Here is a 20,618-nt window from a genome sequence, read left to right as displayed (position 1 = left end):
ATCTCACTGTTTCTTCTACATTTTATCAGGTCACTTTTCATGTCATGTCTATTTCTCTGAATCCAGAACCACACTTGTGACCTGTATTGTCATAAGTTAGGTCACACATTCAATCTTCTTTTATATCTCTCTCCTGATATCTAGTAAAAAAAAACCTGATGTTAAGTAAAGTTTCAGAAATTTAGAAAGTATCTAGTAATGTATCTCCCTATCTACTTTCCTGACTGTTTCTTTATGGCATCCCTAACTGGGTAGGGTGCTTGGTGGAACCAGGCTGGTGGTGACAGGTGGTGTCATGCTGATGCCGACTGCCGGAGAGGGCTTAGTATAGCGCGGAAGTTACTTTTATACTTTCTTGTGACCTATATTAAAAAAAAAATCTTGATCCTGGACAACCCCTTTAAATTCAATATAGTCTGTATAAAGCCAGTAAGCTTCCTCTAATGTTGTCTGTACACTGTCAGAACTACATATTTTATAACATCAAAATTACAGATCTATAGTGTACAGATATTTTACAGAAGAAAACTTAAAAATAAAGATTAACTTACAGGGAACCTGTGGCCAGTTTTACCTCATTAACTATATGCCTCATGTAGGGTATGAAATGACCTTTTTTTATGTGAAAAGCGTTTTACTTATATAACGATAATCTACCTGAAAGTCATCTGAAAATTAGCGTAAAAGAATCATATTTTGTAAAGCCAAGCTTAGCGGCTGCAGGGAAAGTGTTTGGTCACATGCCCCTATCTTCGGTTGTATAGTGCCTAGAAAGATGTTTTTGGTATCATATTTACAATAAGAATCTTGTCTTGTCAGATTACACCTGGGTTAAGGTTCTGTTTCTTCTCCAACTATGGCCCAGATTTACTCGCACCAGTTTTCTGTCGGACTTTGCACGTTCTTTCATGTGCCAACTGCTTGCACGGGTATTTAAGAAGTGTCCCAGACACTATACCCGCCGCCACACAAAATTCTGCACTAAAATGGGCCTTACTGGTGCTGAGTCGGACCGTGCGCCACATTTAACATGCAAAGTCCGACAGAATTGTGTTGCACTTCCCATATTAAAGGTGCATCAAAAAAATGGTGCACCTTGTCGGAGCAGAGCAGGGGGTTCAGATTCATTAGGGACGCGTACCAGAAATTCTGAATCATAATGATCATAATATTCAGAGTTTGGATTCTTGAGAACTATCATTGGGAAACAACTGTCCACATATTCAGTTATGGATTTGTATTCAGCCCAAATGAACCATATACAACACATACTGGGGCAGATTCACTTACCCGGTCCATTCGCGATCCAGCGGCTCGTTCTCTGCGCTGGATTCTGGTCCGGCCGGGATTTATTAAAGTAGTTCTTCCGCCGTCCACCAGGTGGCGCTGCTGCGCTGAAAAGCATCTCAACGCACTGGAATTCACCGAGGCCGGCTGAGTGAAGGTAAGCGCTTCCCGAGCGACACATTTTCCGTTTTTAAATGCGGCAGTTTTTCCGAATACGCCGGGTTTTCGTTCGGCCACGCCCCCCGATTTCCGTCGCCCGCATGCCGGTGCCGATGTGCCACAATCCGATCGCGTGCGCCAAAATCCCGGGGCAATACAGGGAAAATCGGCGCAAATTGGAAATATTCGGGTAACACGTCGGGAAAACGCGAATCGGGCCCTTAGTAAATGACCCCCACTGTCTATAAACAGTTTTTATTACTATTTTGTGCAACTTTATAGACTATTTCCATATAACACTGTCCTTTTCACCACTTCTAAATAGGAAAGAGATGAGGCCGTTCTGGCCAGGAAGAATATGGAGCGAGAAAAAGAATTTCTGCAAGAAAATCTAAAGGACAACCATAAAGAATGGGGCAGTTTTCGTCAGGAACTGATGGAAAAGGAGAAGAAAATAAATGATCTGGAGAGGACTCTCCGTACCTCAGATTACGAGGCTAAAGCATCTCACAGTCTGCACCAAAGCTTCATAAGTCAGCTGGCTACAATCCTGAGCAATGGATTTACAACTGTACCTAGAACAGAGGAAGCTGTTAAGGAGAGAATCCAAGAACTCTGCAGCAGTGAACAAACTTGGAAATCTGTGAGTAATATACAAGTAATATATAGAAACCTAAGAGGAACTGACAAAAGGTTAGCAGAGCTCAGCATGAAGAGTCTGCCCATCTTCATGTACCTTCATTAGACTGACTTTTTATACAGCAACCTGAAAGTGCCCCCCCACAATTTGTTCTTCTCCAACAACATGTTTTACAGTTTAGACAAAGAATGTATTCATCCTTGCTCATGCCAGGGGTTTAAGGAGATTGTCTGCTTTAGTAAACCAATTATCATACACCCTTTATGATTATAAAAGCAGTCTGATATATGTTCCAGACCCGCATTTCCTCTTAGCGACTATAGAGAGGGTTATAAAGTGTGTGTGTGTCTCTGGAATACAGATAGTTTGTTGATTTTAGTTGACTTTGTGTAATGCTTCATATTTCCTCTGGGGGCACTGCAGGGAATCTGAACCTTCTACTGAGATTACAGCTGATTGTTGCTAATCACAGCAGGTGGATACTGATGATAACATGATAATAACCTTTTTGTTAAGGGACCTTTCATATAAGTAACAATCAAAATAGAAAAAAAAGATTTTAACTTTCATATACAACCAAGTGCTCTGTACATTATATAATAGATGGAAACAAAAACTACAACCACACACTTATGGAAGAACAGTACAGAGAGAAGAGAGCAAAAGCCATATTTCAGGAAGGGGAAAACAAAGTGAGGGAGATATGTCAAGCTGTCTGTGCCACAATTATGGTGTAATTTGACCTTGTGCCACATTTATTAAGGGTTTTAGAAATTTTCTAGGTACTTTTCCAACTATTACAACAAAGTGGTGTGGTCTGTGAAAAGTGGGTGTTGCCTCATGAGAAAAAAGTCAGTGCTCCAAATATTTTGCAGGCAAAACACAAACTCAATCTCAAAGCAGGGTTTTATATTATTTATGAACCAATTGCTAAAGGCAAGTAGAAATATCCACATCCAAACATCAATGAAACTTTTAATTTATTGGTGTAATATGAATTAAGTCTTTCTGCAAAACGTGTATTAAAAATTCAGTTACCTGGTGCAATTGTGCACAAATGTTACTCCCTACCTTTAAACCTTCGAATGAGTGTATATCCGATACTGGAAATGTAATATTGTTATAGAGCCCTTGAGTCCCTGGTTGTCCTTGAGTCCACTGCTTATAACACGAGAGATGGTAGTGTGTCGGAATTTCTTATGCAGATGCACCAAAATTTTGCCTCAGTTTACCGGGAGTAAACTAGACCAGCTAATAGATGGTTGAATGTACTAGACCAGTGATGGCTAACCTATGGCACTGGTGCCAGAGGTGGCACTCGGAGCCCTTTCTGTGGGCACTCAGGCCATCACCAGAGATGACTCCAGGTATCTTCCTGCAGTCCCATACAGCCCAGGACTTGCTTTGCACAGAGCTATTTTAAAGTGACAGCACTATCTGGGATTATTTTCTGCTTTATTGGTGTCCTCGGGGTGTTGGTTTCAATGAAAACTGTGACCGAGAAGGGAGTATAAATCACAAATTACATTTCTGTGTTGGCACTTTGCGATAAATAAGCGGGTCTCCGTTGTAGTTTGGGCACTCGGTCTCTAAAAGGTTCGCCATCACTGTACTAGACAGTCTTATACTGTACCAGATTTATCATTCAGCATTAGATACTTAATAAATCTGGTGCAGAATAAGACTGTCTAGTCTGTGCGACTTGTTCTACTCGACTTGACATCTCCACCCTTAAGTAGCACTAGGGTGTGGAGGACCCTTTGCAAGAATTAGTGGAAAATGAAAGGATTATTTTAGGAGAGAAAAAACTACAATGTATTTTGAAACTAGCCTGAACAAGTAAAGGATACAATGAGGGTTATTTATCATGCACCAGCATATGATAGCGGCACTGCTGCTCCGATGCAGCTTGATACATCGAGAGGCGCCGGCTTCTCGATATATATATCCGGCCAAGGCAGCGTTTATTTCAACGACCGGCCCGGCCTGTCATAGAAATATGAAAATTCCCCAGCTGCAGTGATTGCGCAGGCGCAGGTACTGGAACGCCCGGTGTCGGCCCACTCCCCGCCAGCCATGCTCACCTCCCTGCTGGCTACGCCCCTTCACTGGCGTTGCGCAGAAGCTCTGATAAATACCCCCCATTTAGTTTATCTAATCTACTTACAATAAAAAATAGGTGATTTTGCAAATAGCCTTGCTTAAAAATATCATACTGCTTTGTGTATATAGTTACTATGCAAAACTATTAGTTTCCATGGTTGCAGACTACACATACATCCTGTGTGTAGTCTGATTGTACAGTTACTCGTTGTTTCCCTTCATATTCTTTATTTTCTTGATAACATTCTGTAGGTGTAGATAAGAGATTAAAAAAATTATTGTACTACAACATTATAATGTATTTTTTTGTAATATAGCATTGGTGTAACTTTTATCTTTTATAAACATAGACCTGTGAGGACCTGGAGCAGAAGATTGTCAAGCTTAATAAACAGATAGAGAAACAACTGGATCTATATCATGAGGCTATGACCAAATCCTACAAAGCAGAAGGACAACTACAAGAACATCAGGACTCCATGAAACATTTGAAGGGCAAGCTTGCTTCAGAGGAGATGATCAAAGATGGCTTTAACATGGAGAGGAAACGGGTATATCCATTATGTGATTTGTTTGTGGTCATTCACTTTTTCCTTTTTAGGATCGCTAATGGTTGCAACCTGCAACCCCATGTCTGTTGTGAAATTGATACTTCAGATGTCAGATTTCACAGATCACAATCTTCAAATAAAAATGGTCAATTAGAATAGCAAAGTTTCAGTATAGGAAACATACAGATGCCTACACTATACTTTCATACTTCAATTCCTATTCCTTAGGGTGAGTCAGTAAATATATTGCAGGTGATTATAATATAATAATAATTCTTTATTTATATAGTGCACACAGATTATGCAGCGCTGCACAGAACTTGCCAAGTTGGTCCCTGTCCCCATGGGGCTCACAATCTAAACAACCTACCAGTATGTTTTTGGAGTGTGGAAGGAAACTGGAGTAGCCAGAGGAAACCCACACAAACACGGAGAGAACATACAAACTCTTTGCAGATGTTGACTTGGGTGGGATTTGAACCCAGGACCCCAGTGCTGCAATGCAGAAGTGCTACTCACTCAGCCACCATGCGTGATGTCTCACTAGCTCCAAACCTGGCAGAAAGTTTTTCAGTATGTCCTCAGCCCCGCCACAGGGGCCACAAGATAAAGAAGCTGTTAGTAGATACTTCTCTGTCTATGGACACCCTAAAAGTACTGTAATTCAAAATGCCCTAATATACTATTTGTAAGGGCCTATAGTTTAAAGATAGGATACTGAAAAAGATATGAAACTTTCAACTATTTGACTTTGGTCATCTTGAAAATTAACTGAAATGTGGCAGTCATGTAGGTAGTCAATAAAATACATTTAAAAAGTAAGAACCATCATGCTGCCAAGGAAGCCAACACCTCCATGCCAAGCATCAAGAGTTTATAACATGTTAATTACCTGAGATCACCCCCTTAAATACATGGAAATGTAATCACTTCTCAGAAATTTCAGAAACTACTTCTTGTATATTTTAGGTGAAGTTCTTGCCCTTTCAGAAGAAAATGGTTTAATAATTTTCCTTAGCTTATATCATTTTTAAGGATTAGTTGTCTAGTTGACACTAGCTTAAGAGTTTCTTCTTAGATGCCGGGAATTTGAGATGGCATAACACTTAAGAAAATAGGTTTTTTAGAAACACCTCTTATGAAAGAGGTTAGATAATAATTGTACCAGTCCTCTGTGCTTTAAATAAATATAAAAATGTGTGTACTATAGTGTCCTGAAATGGGGTGCTTTACCTGTTTTATACAGTTAAACACTATATTTGTAATATTTATTCATTTAAAAGAACTAAAGGGTAACCTTTTCCAGATGACCAGTTAAAGTTGTATAATCAATAGTCCATTAAAGTGTAACTCCAATAGCATGATTTTTGCTAAATTATTATATGCAGAGTGCTGTGCAAATTAATTGGGACAAACCATTTTTCAGTAAAATCGAAAGTTGGTTATCATTTAGTTATTCAAACCAGTTTTAACTGCTATCAACAGGTGTGTGTTGTGAGAAAGTGAGAGGTGTCATTTGGGAAAACCGCTATCTGTCCTACAGGCAGATGAAATGCATGTGGTAAAAGCCCTGGGTTTGTCTGCAGTAACCCAAGGGTTAATGCAGACATGATAAGACATGATTAGCTAGGCCAACACAGACACATTTGTAATGTCCGTACTGGGCCTGCTTATTATGGAGTAGGGGTAGGCTGGTAGTGGGACTCCTACTCCAAACGGGCTTCGGTCCTGGGCTTTTGTATAGCCCACAGGTGCGGGTCACAGGCCTCGTTAGGGCCTGATTTAATCTGCAGGCCAGAAGCAGTAGGTGAGGCCCTACCTGGAGAGCTGAAAGCGAGATTGCATTCTCACAGCAAATGTAACTGAGGGCCTCCTGTCTTGCATTAAAATGCTACCGGCCCTTTAATCAGTCCGTTAATTTCCTCCGCGCGGTCCGTTGCAGGACAGAAGATGGCCGCTGGTCACATGTCCACATCACATGTCCTGCACCTGCCTTGGCAGGTCATGTGATCACCACTATGTTTGGCTGTAGTCGGTTGGTTGCACTGCATCCAGTATGGTCAGTGTTTTGGTGATGGCAGTTACACATCATTACTATGGTAACAGAGCAAGGATCATGGGACTTGTATTTTCCAGTGGTGGCCATCTTGGTGATAACTCCACCTACTTTATAGAGGACATAAAATGTTGTGAATCATAAAATCAAACTATTTAAGCTCCGTTTTGTGACTAATGACATTGAGTATTGTTGTACTCATCTATTTATATCATCATGGGTTTTTGTGTCAGACGTTCATATTCCCGGAATACCCCTTTAAGTTTGACTTTAAACCGGCTTGTGTCCCTGCTTCCTGCACTGCTACCAGTCAACTACCAGAGCAATTCCCCACAGTGTACAACCTGGAATAACAAATGTGGGTTGACTGGTTTTAGTCAGAAAATAACAGCCAGCTTCAGTTGAGAGCTTGTGTACTTTTTCTCTCAGTGTGATTTGTGCCTTTAAAAATGGATGTTACTCCATGGAAGAGGTTTAGAATTATTACTCTTAATAAATATACGAGTCTGACTATAGGAACATGTGCCTCCACTGTTGGTATTGGAAAATCTACCGTTTCAAGAATAATTCGCAAACACAATGAAACTGGATTGTTTTCTCCAAAACAAAAAGGGAAATGTGGAAGAAAAAGGACACCGACACCAAGAACTGATAAAACACTTAACAGAAATAGTAAAATGAATGCAAGAAAAACAAGTAAAGACCTCCAAAGAGACTTGTTCGCTGCAGGTATTGATATAAGCGGTTTGACTGTACGGCGCAGGCTTCTGGAAGTTGGTCGGAGGGCAACAAAGCCAGTAAAGAAACAACTACAACAGCAAGTGTTTTTAGAAGAAATAAATATGAACCATTGCAAGCTGATCATATTCAACAAACTGTAAAACACCCTCAAGAACAGATGTTTTGGGGCTTTTTTACAGCTGATGGTACAGGGAGCTAATTTCCTGTTAAGGTATGATGAAATCATCCAAATACATAGACATTTTAAAACGTTTTATTGTGCCATTCGTGCATGCATTTGAAGGAACAACAAGATTTGGCACCATGGCACAATTCCAAGTGTGTGAAGAAATTCCTGGAAGAAAATAAAGTAAAAGTGCTGGACTGCCCTGGCAATTCACCAGACTTAAATCCTATTGAAAATTTGTGGAGCATTGTTAAGACACTTCTTGTCAAAATGGACTGTACAACCAAAGAACGCATTATTAACTGTGCCATACAAGTGTGGTTCCATGGTGAGAACTGAAGAATTGTAATCTGCTAAAGGAGGAGATATATCTTACTAAAATTAGTATGTAACTAGTATTAATTAGTATGCATTCTAACATTTTATCATATAATATTTTCAAAAATGTGTTATTTTGCTTTGTCCCAAATAATTTTCACAATACCACCTTCCAAACAAATAGAACGATGCCCGAATTGGGTTGCTCTCACCTTTCTTTCCAGGGTTTTCCAGCATTTTCTGTGCTGCCGCATTAAAGTGGGTGGACTCTCTTCCTATTTTTGCCCTAAGCTGCCCACACTTCCCATTATGCTTTTTGTTCTTTTATGATGTAACTACTGTGAGAAGTAACTCAAAAGTAACTAAACTAACTCAGCAAATCCACAGATTGCTACAAGTAAATCCACTGAACTCAACATAGTCTGTATGTATAGGACGATAAAGTCAATAACCTGTCATCTTCCATCACATGAAGGAGCATGGAATAAGTAGTAGAAACCAGCAGTGGAATATTTACATAAAGTATAGTCTGTACTGAATGAACACTAAGGATTCATATTTTCCCTGCTATGATGATAGTGTTCAGAGAGCAGAGGCTTGGGCGTAGTGAAGCTGCAAAGGAGCATATGACAGCTTGCATAGAGAGACAAAAAAAGTCCTGCATAATAATCCCAGACTGGGATGGAAGTACAGGGGAACATTCTACATCACTATTCTTTGCAGGAGATTTCTGCATCAATAAAGCTGCATAGATACAAGACTCTCCTGCTAGCTACACACAGAGTGCACCACCCCCTCCCTCCAGAGTGAGCAGAGAGTTGCATCCTGCCCCTCCCTTCCAGCACACAAAATATATCTGTTTCTTTTGTAAACACAATAGAGGAAGAAGCAGAATTATTCCATTATAAGTGTTCTTTTTATTCACCAGAAATACATTTAGTATTTTGATACTCAGTCTTTGTCAAGCATAGTTTTTTTTGTAAACATGATATGGTCTCACAGACTTAAGCAGCACAGCCAGGGGAGACAGCTACTGCAGGGAAAGACTAAACTGAAGAGGATAGGAAAGAAACTGTTGGACATAGGAAAAAAGTAATAGGCAAGTTCTATTTCCCAAGAGCTATCAAGTGTTTGTTTTATATCAAATTCTGTTTTTATAATTCCCCCCAAAATTCTCGTAGGTGACCATGATTCCACAACTAGTATATTAAAAAGAAAGAAATGAAATATTTCTCCCTTTGCAGGTTATTATCATGCGCCATTACACATACATGCCATTGTCTCACACAATAGATGTAAGTTAGTGACTCTAAAACTGATCACATACTGGTAGAATCTTTGCCTCCTTGTAGAACATCTCCACACTGTGCCCCTAAAAATACCCCAGCTATTTACAATATGGTGTTCCCTGGATAACCACACCGCTCAGAACAAACCCCTCTTCTTAACTTACATGTTACAAATAAATATACAATGACATGTCGACCTCCCCGGCTCACCCCATTTTCTGTAATTTTCCTCCATATTTTTTTTCATTGTATGCCTGGTATTAATTGCATGAAACATTAACCATCACAAAAACATATAAACCAAATGTAGAAAGATAGAACCCGCTCCTATACAGGCGGTGTGTATGTTTGTAAGAAACATTATATAAAGTTATGGATTTTTGAGGGTGGGGAGCAACAATGGAAATTGAATAATGAAAAAGGCCAGCGGCATTAAGGGGTTAAGTAACCCCAGAGTCTTTTTGGAATAGTTCAGGTGAATATGTGAAATTTTGCAGTTTATCTTGTTAGAGAAAAAAAACATCTAATTCCTGTTATCAGCCCTTATCTCGCTGCTAAACTCCAGGCACAGGGCTCTTGGCACAGATAACAGTAACAAAATCTGTCTCACTGGAGCTTTTCTCACAACTATACGGCTAAGTACTACTAAAACGTGATGCAACATGGGGGAACCAAGGGGGAGCACCAACCTACCTCTCCACCCCTAAGTGTGATGTGGCACAGGCAGACCTTCTTTCTACTCCAAATGTTTTGGTTTATTTTCGCTGCTCTAGCACTGAAATCTCAAAAACTAACGGGAGGGGGACAAATCAAAAGAGGTACTTACACAGTTAATGGGAGTAGTGGAGATAACTGAGTGCTGTGCTCAGCAAATTCCAACATTCCTATACTAATTAATGAAGCTCCACCCATTATTGAAAATGGGACTCTCCGGATTGCTTGAGTTCCCAATCAGGTGATCTCTGGGGTTCTCAACAGTCGGACTTTCACCTGTCCTGTGGGTAGGAGATAACTTGAAAACATGGTACAATCCCTTCAATTAATGAGTCCATATCAAAAAGCATTTTACAATGCACTTCAAATCATAATATGATCTAAGCTATAAAAATGTGGAAAAAACATGCATGCAGATGTCTACAGCGCTGATCTTAGATGTCCTATTATGTTAACATTTCATGTTCTTTGGTTTGTCATAGCTGAAGAAGTTTTTACTGCAGCTGGCCGAGAAGATGAAAATAAGCCAAGACATTTCATCTGAGAGCCTTGTATCACAGTACGACATGTTACTGAACAGAGCTGATGAAATCTGTAAGAGGGATAAAGAATTTCTGAGCGAAAATAAAACTCTTATCTACAATCTCCAGAAGAAGGTAATGATGAGATTTCTACTGCTGGCTGAGATCTTCTCCTTCCCCAATTAGTGATCCAGTATTATGTCATGATTACAGCGCTATCTGACCTGAACCATTGTGGATATTTAGGTCCATTACCTTCACTGGGAATTAATCAATGTCATTGATATATATTGTACTATGGACTCAGCACGTCATATGCTTCTACTGCTTCTATCTATGTGTTGCAATATGCCATCATTTCATTTATTTTCCTGTGCTTTTAGTTTAAAATTAGAAGCACTTGGAGTTGGAGGCAAACATTGATATTTGCTACCAGTACCTCTGCTTAAAAAATGGAATATATGGCCACTGAAACCCAGAACTGGCACAGTGCCAACTTGATAGTTTTAACAATTTTCCTAAAGGGGATATAAAAAGAATAATACAGGACTTTAGGGATCTCCGTTGTGATAGGCCACCCCAAATGTGTAGAAAAACATTGTAGATGCTCAATGCAAAGTCTGAAGCATAGATTACATCTAATATCCCTTGTTAACACTACTTTATTATTATCTTCAAGAGCCCTGTGGACATGACTGGGCAATGACAGAGTTTGGTGACCAGGGAAAAACCCACAATACCTCTATCCTGACCACCACCTAACTACAAATAAAAACACAGACACATTTTATTAATTGGAAATGTGAATGGTCACAGCTCTTTATTACAAACTAGTTGAAAATCTGTAAAACAAGAAACATTCGTTAAAAAATAGCAATTCAATACATAACATTTTTAATGCTGATAGCTGAGCTCTTGGCAACAACCCCAATTGTCAGGATGTTAACCATAAACGACTGTTTCAGCATTGTCTCCATAAACCATAAATTGCACGCACAGCGCACGAGAACAACACCCCCAGCTCCACTTTGCCACCAACCTCCTAGAAAAATGGCGAACGAAGATGTGGCCCTAGACCAGTGGTGGCAAATCTTTTAACAACCAAGTGCCCAAACAACAAACCAAAGCCCCCCTTATTTATCCCAAGGTGCCAAACAAAAATTAAAGAAGTAACTTATTGTCACACTGTACATGGAGAATTGTGGGGCCAGCAGGAGGACCTCCAAAGATAATTTGGCCCTGTCCACACATTCTCCCTCTTCCTACAGTCTCAAGCAGCCAAGTAAGTATCACTTTAAAATGTCATCGGAAGCAGCATATTTTAAGTTGCTTGTAACTGCAAGAAGATTCTTTATGTCCTGCCTGGTGTTCTGGGGTGGTGGCCTGGGTGCCCACAGAAAGAGCTCCGAGTGCCGCCTCCGGCACCCGTGCCATAGGTTCGCCACCACTGCCCTAGACCAATCTTTCAACCACAATTTTTTATGCGCCACTGGCTGATGCCAAGAATCTGCTACCTTAAAAAAAAACCTTACTGCCTATTCTAACCCATCCCTGACAGAGAATCTTTTTTGTACTTGTATCCCTTCTCCCCAAAAACACATGTGTGTTACCTGTAAAAACATAACTACGGGGGAAGGTGGGTGGTCAAATTTTTTCTGGCCAGAATGAGGTCCTTGTCCCTGCCAGCTACCTATATAGTGGCTAACTCCACCCCTCACTTTAAAATCCCCCTATCACCTAAACTGTTATCCCCCCCCCCCTGCCCAATCACTACCACCCAAGTATCATAACTCCCTCCATGCCCAGCCTGTCTATGCCCACTCTCCGCCTTTCTCCCATACTCTTCCTATTAACATTCTTCCCTAAATTTTTCTCTTTCTTTGTTGCTTAAATGTTGACTAACATTTCAACAAACTTTGAAAAAGACCAACAAAAGTGCATCTTTCTCCACCTACTATGACTTGTATTATGCTCCCTCACATCTTGTTAAAATGAGCTTCTGACTTCACATGAATGTATGAAAATGTTTTCATATTTCAATGGCCATCCATTTACATGTCCAACGTGAGCGAGATGTAAAAGAAAATCTAGAGCATGTCCTATTTTCTCCAGTATTTATGTACTGTACACCCAAAAAAGTCTATGGGAATGTTTAAAATACGTGTTGCATTCGTTCTGCATACAGTTGTCAACCGTACGATGCCTTATATATACGTGTAGTATTCAGGGAGGAGCCATCATTTGCCAGCAAACCATTTTTTAGATGGATACATGTGGCACAGAAATACAGCACGAAAGAATCATATGTTTATGTGAAAGGGACATAAGGCGGGTGAAAGCTCTCTGAGTGTCAGATAACATGAAATCTCAAAAATGGTAGTGAGTTACAACAGCTAGGTGTGTTCCTAAGATCTCAGGTGGCATTCCTTTCCTGGCAGATTTTCAGATGGAAAACTCAGATTGAATACTAGCTCTTTGCAGACGGCAGGCAAAGCAGAGAGTCACAGCTGCTTGGTCTTCTTCCAACAGCCCAGTGCGCAAAATTGCAAATTGACAAAGATTGCAGAAAATAACAATTGTATGTCATGTGATCTAGGCCAACTTACCTTATGTCCCACAGTCTAGCTGAAATCTGGCTTCAGCAGGCATTGACAAGAAAAATTGAAGTTGGCCAGCAGATTCCTGTTCAAAAAACATCACAGAGAAAAAATTCATATTGAGCGGACTCTTTGATGCCTTTCTGGTTCCACCGGACCCTTGGTCATAGATATTGAGAACTACACAGGTGAAGATATTTAAAGCACACAGAGCAATCAACTCCACCTACAAAAATATGCATATACAAAGATTGCCTTAAAAATATCTACAAGCAATATTTAGGGATAAGGTCGTTCCTTGTATTTAAGCCATTTGGAACAATATATTCGATTAACATTATCCAGAATCCTTCCCGATTCAAGAGGCGACGTCTGGAACCTCCACCTCTTACAGATTTGTTAACTTTTTCCGAACGACATAAACGAAAGCCAGCCAGATCCTCTGAATGTATATTTTGAAATATTACTGTCGGTATTATTAATATCTGTTCCCCCAATATGTTCTGCGATCCTCTTTTTTAGGCATCTACTTATGCAACCTACATAAGTGAGGTCACAGGTAGTACATTCTATTTTGTGTGTAACAGACCACGTGTTACAATTAACAAAGATTTTTTATCTTCAACTCCTTGCCATCTGTCTGATATGCCAATTTTCAACACAAGCACCTAGACGTTCCAAAAGGAAAAAAGCCTTTTGTATCTAACGACATACAATTTTTATTTCTATATTGAACTATATTGACAACTGGGTAACAAAATTGTACCTAAAATAAGGTCTCTTTTTGTTGTAACCTTCTTTCTTTTTCCAAAAATTCAGATAGAACATTGCCTTCATACAGTAAAGGAAGATATTTTTACTATAATTTCCCTAACTTTGTTTTACTCTTACTGTATGTTACAAAAATGGGTCAAACTGTTCTTTTTAATTTCCTTATGGTGTCATTATTTTTATTCACACAAAGAAGGCTTTCTATGGTCCCTAGTTTTACTATTTCACTTGGCTTTTTCTAAACATCACAAGCAGTCAGACGTGTGGTGATAGATAGCATCAGTTTCTTCCTCAAATGCTGCCATGGTTGAACAATTACATCAAGCACAGAACATTGAGGTACTGCTCTTGGGGTGTGTCTGGGGTGATAGGAAGAGCCTAAAAACACGCTTACTCCTCATGTACAGTGGCGGTATACATGTCTTATGGGCCCTGGGCTGTTCACACAACTAGTGACCCCAGTGTTCAAAACAGCAGATGCCCCTTTTACTGAAATATCCACAGCAGAGCCCCCTTTAAAGAAATGTCCACATGATATGCCCCCTTTAAAAAAATGTCCATTGCCGATGCCCCCCTTTACATGTCTAAAACAGGGCACCCCCTTTACAGAATGTGCAAAACAGAGCCCCCTTTACAGAATGTCCACAGCATAGATACCCCTTCCAAATTAATGAAATGTCCACAGCAGGGCCCTCTTGAAAAACCTGTATACTCAACTTTTGCTTCTTATCCCAGACCCCGTCTCATGGAGGATCTTCATGTATGGCCCAGTTATGGGCCCTCCCATAACGTCTATTTGAGGATTCAATTGCTCATGTACACACATTGGACTACTGATATTGTAAAGGAATGGTGAACACAGAAGTTTCAACCACTGAAATACTATTTAAAATGTATTCATAAAGCAAAATACCTATAAAATGTTGAATTAATAAATGACATTGCTTTTAATGTAATGATTTTACAGCCACAGTCACAATTGTGTTGTTAATGTGTCTTCATGTGAGATCCCTCTATTAGTTTATCTGAGCTTCTGTAATACAGCAGGACAGATACTGTACAATACCTTATACCAAGATATGCCCAGAATGTAAATCACAAGTCTTCTGTTTTAATCCTACAAGTCCATTTTGTTTCCTCTTTTTCCTCTCCAGCATTGTGTCCTTATTGTATGTCTACTCTCAATGACCCATTTAGGTCATATTATTGAATACCAACATGGTTCTGAATGGTTCGATGGTTTTATTCTCCCTACCTCTTGCCATTCTATCTTCTGCTGTGTCACTTGTTGAAGGTTCTCATAGCATTTATTCCTTTGTCTTCACTGCTCTCATCACTTCTTCCCTGACTAAACCAAAGAAATATTTCTTTGCAGGTGAATTCCCAAAGGGATAAACTAGAGTTAAAATCTTCACAAATTGAACAACTAGAAAAGAAAGTCAAACAGCTCGAAAGAGAAAAAGAGCATCAAACCTTCCTGAGTGCTGAAAATTCAGCAACTATGACAGCCCAAAAATTGCAGAAAAAGGTCGAGAAACTCCAGGGACAGCTCAGTGACATGAAAATTGCTAATCAAAACTTGACGCTTCAGCTTGTCGATATGAACGATCTAAAGGTGAATGCACCACTTAAAGTATAGTGGGGAATTATGCATTGCTTCTTCCTTAACAGTATCAGTTGGGAAAGTAGAGTTAGAAGCTATAACTGTTTTTTTATACAGGACTTATACATAAGGGACCTCATGCATGGCCATATATAGTCCCCACAGAAGCAAAAGACCTCTTCAAGACTGTCACCCAAAATCTCTTTAAGGCTCCTTGCACACAAGCGTATGCTTGCCCAGGCTGTAGCGCTAGTTAATAATAATCTACACACTGGATTTACTAAGAGATATTGCCTGCTTAGTAAATCTGATGCAATCCTTGTGTGCTGGAATGGAATGTATGCCAGGTCCTGCCTGATGTAGATTGTATGAGGTTGTATAATTGTATGAGGTTGTATAAATTCCACAAATAGGTGGTGTGCGAGAAAGAAAGCTGGAAAAAAGTCACAACTACCTGGCTGTGCACCAGGAATTGTGACTTTGTATTCCTTGCATGCCAGAAGATTCTGCAGTGCAGCACATTAAAGGGGTATTCTCATTTCAGTAAATTACTGTTATTTTTTGCATGATGAAAATTTATACATTAAGACCAGAGAACAAATCGCTCGTCTTAATAAATGGACCTTTTGGTATTTTGATGTTCCAGAAGTAGTTGAATTATTACATTGTGGTTGATGTGTTAAGACTGGTGCATTGTGCACCAGTTTTAACAATCGGTGCACCCAAATCATGACATAGCAGAATTACAAAGAGATTCCTACAATTGGCCATTGGGTTTTGAAGCTTTTGAACCCTTAAACATCTTTGGAACACTTTAAAAGAACTAAATTGTTTCAGAGGAATAAAAATGTTTAAATAATTTTAATCATCTACACCAGTGATTTTCAACCTTTTTTGAGCCGCGGCACACTTTTTATACTAAGAAAATCCTGGGGCACACCACCAACCAAAATAGCACAAAATGACACTAAAACAGTCATATTATACATATAGTTAATAATATAGATTCTAAATTTATTTTACTCACTCAGTGTGAAACCTGGGCCTGTTTCGATAAACACAAAAGGGATATCCTGGCAGGAATGGTGGAAAGACACACACGAAGCTCTTCCTCAACAGTTCTCAGTTTCTCCCTGTTTTTAGTATATGGTGCTGATTTTTATGTGGCTCACATACTGCAAAATAAAGGGGTACAATGAGAAGTACTATGGCCATGAGGCCAGAGTACAAGTGCCACCTCATATACTCAGCATATGAGCTGGTACTTGTAGTACTCCAGCCTCATGACTATAGTATTTCTCATTTTACATTTCTCATTGTTATATGCAGTATACTGCTGGAGTACTAAAAGTACCAGCTCCATATGCTGAGTATTCTGCCAACAGTTCATATACTCAGACAAAAGCTCATATAGTCAGCATTATTGGTGGGCATTACCTTGGCGGTGGGCTAATGCGAGAGTCTCTCCGCTCTCAGGATGATGCACCGGCCTCGGTGATGTCATTTTGTCGTGCGAGGTTCAAAGCTTGTGCATGTGTTATTGTACACATCTCCTACATTGTAAGAAGCCGTGACTGCGCATCGCTGGGAAACAAAACACAGGGGGCACCATAGTTTGGGGAACTTTCCCCGCGGCACACCCGACCATGTGTCGCGGCACACTAGTGTGCCACGGCACACTGGTTGAAAATCACTGATCTATACTACCCAAACAACATAAATCACATACCCCTAAATAATAATATATAATTCAAATGACAAGTTTTATAGAGAAAACGTAGTCATTTAGAGCTTTGACTATTTCGGACAGTAACACGTTCTTTTCTTTTTTAAGGAGAAAGTCGACCAACAGAAGAAAACCATAGAACTTCTCAGTAAGTCTTTAGAAAAGCTTGAGAAAATTAAGGATAAAGCTGCTAAAAAGGTAGTGAGCTTGAAAACAGAGCTGGACTATACGGAACACGAGACTGTGGGGGAGAAAGTGAGGTGTCAGCAGATGGTGGAAGCAGTCACTAATGAGCTGCACACAGCCAAGAGAGCCCTCGAGGAGGTAGCAAGGAGAGAAAAACAGGTACACTTCGTATATTAAAGTGAATCATTAGTATCTTTTTAGCGACTCTTAAAAACGCTCATTAAATAAGTTTTTTGGGGGAAGTTGTAACTTGCAGGCACTTGAGAACTTTAAGAGACTTTACACAATACATGGGAATAAAGAAGGTTTTTGTCCCATAGATCTTGTGATATGTCTTTTTTGGAAGAAGGGGTTTTGCTTTTGCCTTTATAAGGAATATAACAAGCATTTTTTTTAACCAATCCCCCAAAATGCAATTAGGAGGTGTTTTTAGGGTGGTGGGTTGAGTAACTGTGAAGAGATTTTAGAAAAGGTTTAATTATAAAGGTGGTAAATGTAAGGGAGATGATTTTTCCCTCCCTTGGAAATTATTTGCTAAGAATCTATACAGATGTGTCCTGGCTAGCAGATGCCTGGGAAGAACACATTAAATGCATTTATCTCTCTTCTATTCTGCAGCTTGTCGACTTCAGAGAGACCATCACCAGAATGATGGGATTTAATATTAACACCCTGGCTGTTCCGGATTATGAAATCTTCGACCAACTAAAGCGGGTTTTACGGACACATGGACCTATCGATCACACTAAAACGGATAGATCTAAGTTGCCATATGGGTTTCGGACAGGCAATAGTGAACCAGAATACACAGTACAGCATATGAACCCTAAATACTGACATGGCTGGTCAAGAGAGTTTCAGTATTGTATGCCTGTACATTGCTATATAAGGGTGCCCCCTAGTGGTGACATCAGGCAGATAGATTTTCATCTTTTTATATTATGTTTATTAGAAACACCTAGACTGGACCAGTGTAACTATAGATTTGTCATTTAATCATCACAATATTTTGGATCTGATTATACTAAGAAATACTTGGTAAGGTATTGAAACCTCTACTTTAAAATACCTGAGTAAATACTAATATCTCATATAAAATAACATTTTTGGAGCATTTTTATAATTTTCTGTTCTGCCATGTCTCTGTTATCCATCCTAGACATTTAAGACCTAATTGACAACTGGGTTCTGTCATTCCCCCCTGTCAAAGGGGAGTGGCTATACAAGCGCTAACATTGTTAACAGTGTTTGACAGTGTGAGATTGTGCACCAACACTTAGTTTAAAAAAAAATTAGTTTTAAAAGAATTAGTACACATAACATAGGAGTCAGGCAAAGGCGAATTATAAGAAAAAATGCTGAATATCAGTATATCCAAGTAAGGAACTTCTACCTCTGCTTTTTTTAATTCTGAAAACTAATTTAATATTTAATAAATAAATGTGTGATTTATAGGGGATACAGGCAATCCCTGGGTTACGTACAAGATAGGTTCTGTAGGTTTGTTCTTAAGTTGAATTTGTATGTAAGTTGGAACTGTACACTTTACAATTGTTGCGGCAGCCAAATTTTTTTTTGGTCTCTGTGACTATTGGATTTTAAAAATTTTGGATTGTCATAAGAACCAGGACAACAATAAAGCTTAATTGCAGACACCTTTGATAACTGTTACAGCTGTTTATTGTAGCCTAAGGCAAAAGTAAAGTAAACTACCAAATTCCAGAGGTCCGTTTGTAACTAGGGGTCGTATGTAAGTCGGGTGTTCTTAAGTAGGGGACCGCCTGTATCTGGTCCATTAAACTGCAACAAAGTCCTATTGAATGGCTCAATACTAACAGTAGGTCCTTCATTGCCTTTGATGGCTAATACTTCTGTTATAATGACAAGTTTAATATTATACAAAAAAAATGTAAAAAAAAATGGGCGAGTGGTTACAATAATTATGGAGTATGGTAAATCAATATGAACCATTTCACAATGATTTTTTAATGATCTCTGGTCTAGTATTTACAATGCCTGCAACGAACAAACTGTAAAAATATTCAGTTAATTATGAGTGTATGAAATATAACTTTTTGACTTTTTTTGCAGGTGATAATTTATAATATAATATTGGATAAAATTACAATTTAATAAAAAAAAAATATACAAATACAGTAATACATTTTATTTTTTTCATTGATTGTTATGATGTATAACCAATTTCCTTGTTAGTACATAGTTTAGCTTTGTTCAGCAGGGGACAGTGCTGCAGTGTGTGGTATTGTAGCTTTTTCTATCTAGCAGTTGTGATTGGGAAAAACCTACTTGCCCTAATAATGTTTTTTTTCAGTAGGTGTGAGGGTGACCTCTTTCCAGAAAGCGATCCTCCAGTTCCTCTGTTCCCAAAATACTTATCATCATTATTTAATATCCTAAGAGTGAGGACCTGGCTATAGGGTACTCCCTTCTTCACATGTGAAGGAGGGAGTTAGTAGCTGACTGTTTTATGTCCCCAATAGTCATAAGTTTGGAGCCCCAAACCGAGACCAAAATATCAAGGAATTCCAACTGTTGCAATTGCCAAATTTAAATATTCAAATGCTTTAAAGTCTGTGGTGGATCCAATCCAGACGATGAAAACATTGTGAAAAGACTGAATATGGTGAAGATTACATTTGCAAATGTACATGCAACTGGGGTACCCATAACAGTACAAACCAGCTGTGAAGAGGATATAATTGCCAGTCTATGTATTGCAACAAGGATTCCATACCTGATTCTACCCCTGCAGCAATGGGCGGCCCAGGAGGAGAAGACAGTAACTTATGTACTTTTGGAAGAAAATGCCTACCAACAAGGTTTTTTAGGGGAAGGATGGAACAGCTTATTAGCTAATTTCTACATATCTGCGCAATAAAGTTTGAAGTTTACCCTTAAATTTCTGTGTCACCAAATTGGCACATAATTTCCCTAATATAGTATTCTCTTGTCATCAACACCACATTTCCAACCTTGAATGACAGCTGCAGCTGCCTCCATTTTAAAAGATACATCTGAAAAGGGCAGATTTAAAGGGAACCTGTCATCAGTAATAGGCCTAATAAACGACTACCAGTATATTGTCAAACAGCATGACATCTTCTAGTTATTGTCTCTGTCATTGTCCAGTGTGATGGCATCATCTAAAAATAATCAACTCTGAAGTGAG

General features: G+C 39.2%; 1 protein-coding gene across 1 annotated transcript in view; it reads left to right on the top strand.

The window, feature by feature from the left end:
• LOC140069772 (coiled-coil domain-containing protein 170-like) overlaps positions 1–19,540 on the top strand; it is a 41,190-nt gene extending 21,650 nt beyond the window's left edge. The window contains exons 8-13 of the mRNA XM_072115851.1: positions 1,772–2,089; positions 4,540–4,740; positions 10,507–10,680; positions 15,289–15,528; positions 17,351–17,587; positions 18,047–19,540. Of these exons, the coding sequence (XP_071971952.1) occupies positions 1,772–2,089; positions 4,540–4,740; positions 10,507–10,680; positions 15,289–15,528; positions 17,351–17,587; positions 18,047–18,265 (1,389 nt within the window). The 3' untranslated portion in view covers positions 18,266–19,540. The remainder of the gene's footprint in view (positions 1–1,771; positions 2,090–4,539; positions 4,741–10,506; positions 10,681–15,288; positions 15,529–17,350; positions 17,588–18,046) is intronic.
• The last annotated feature ends 1,078 nt before the right edge of the window (positions 19,541–20,618 follow it).

The sequence above is a fragment of the Engystomops pustulosus genome, chromosome 7, assembly GCF_040894005.1.
Source record: "Engystomops pustulosus chromosome 7, aEngPut4.maternal, whole genome shotgun sequence".
NCBI classification, from domain to species: domain Eukaryota; kingdom Metazoa; phylum Chordata; class Amphibia; order Anura; family Leptodactylidae; genus Engystomops; species Engystomops pustulosus.
This window is presented reverse-complemented; position numbering and strand designations above follow the sequence as displayed.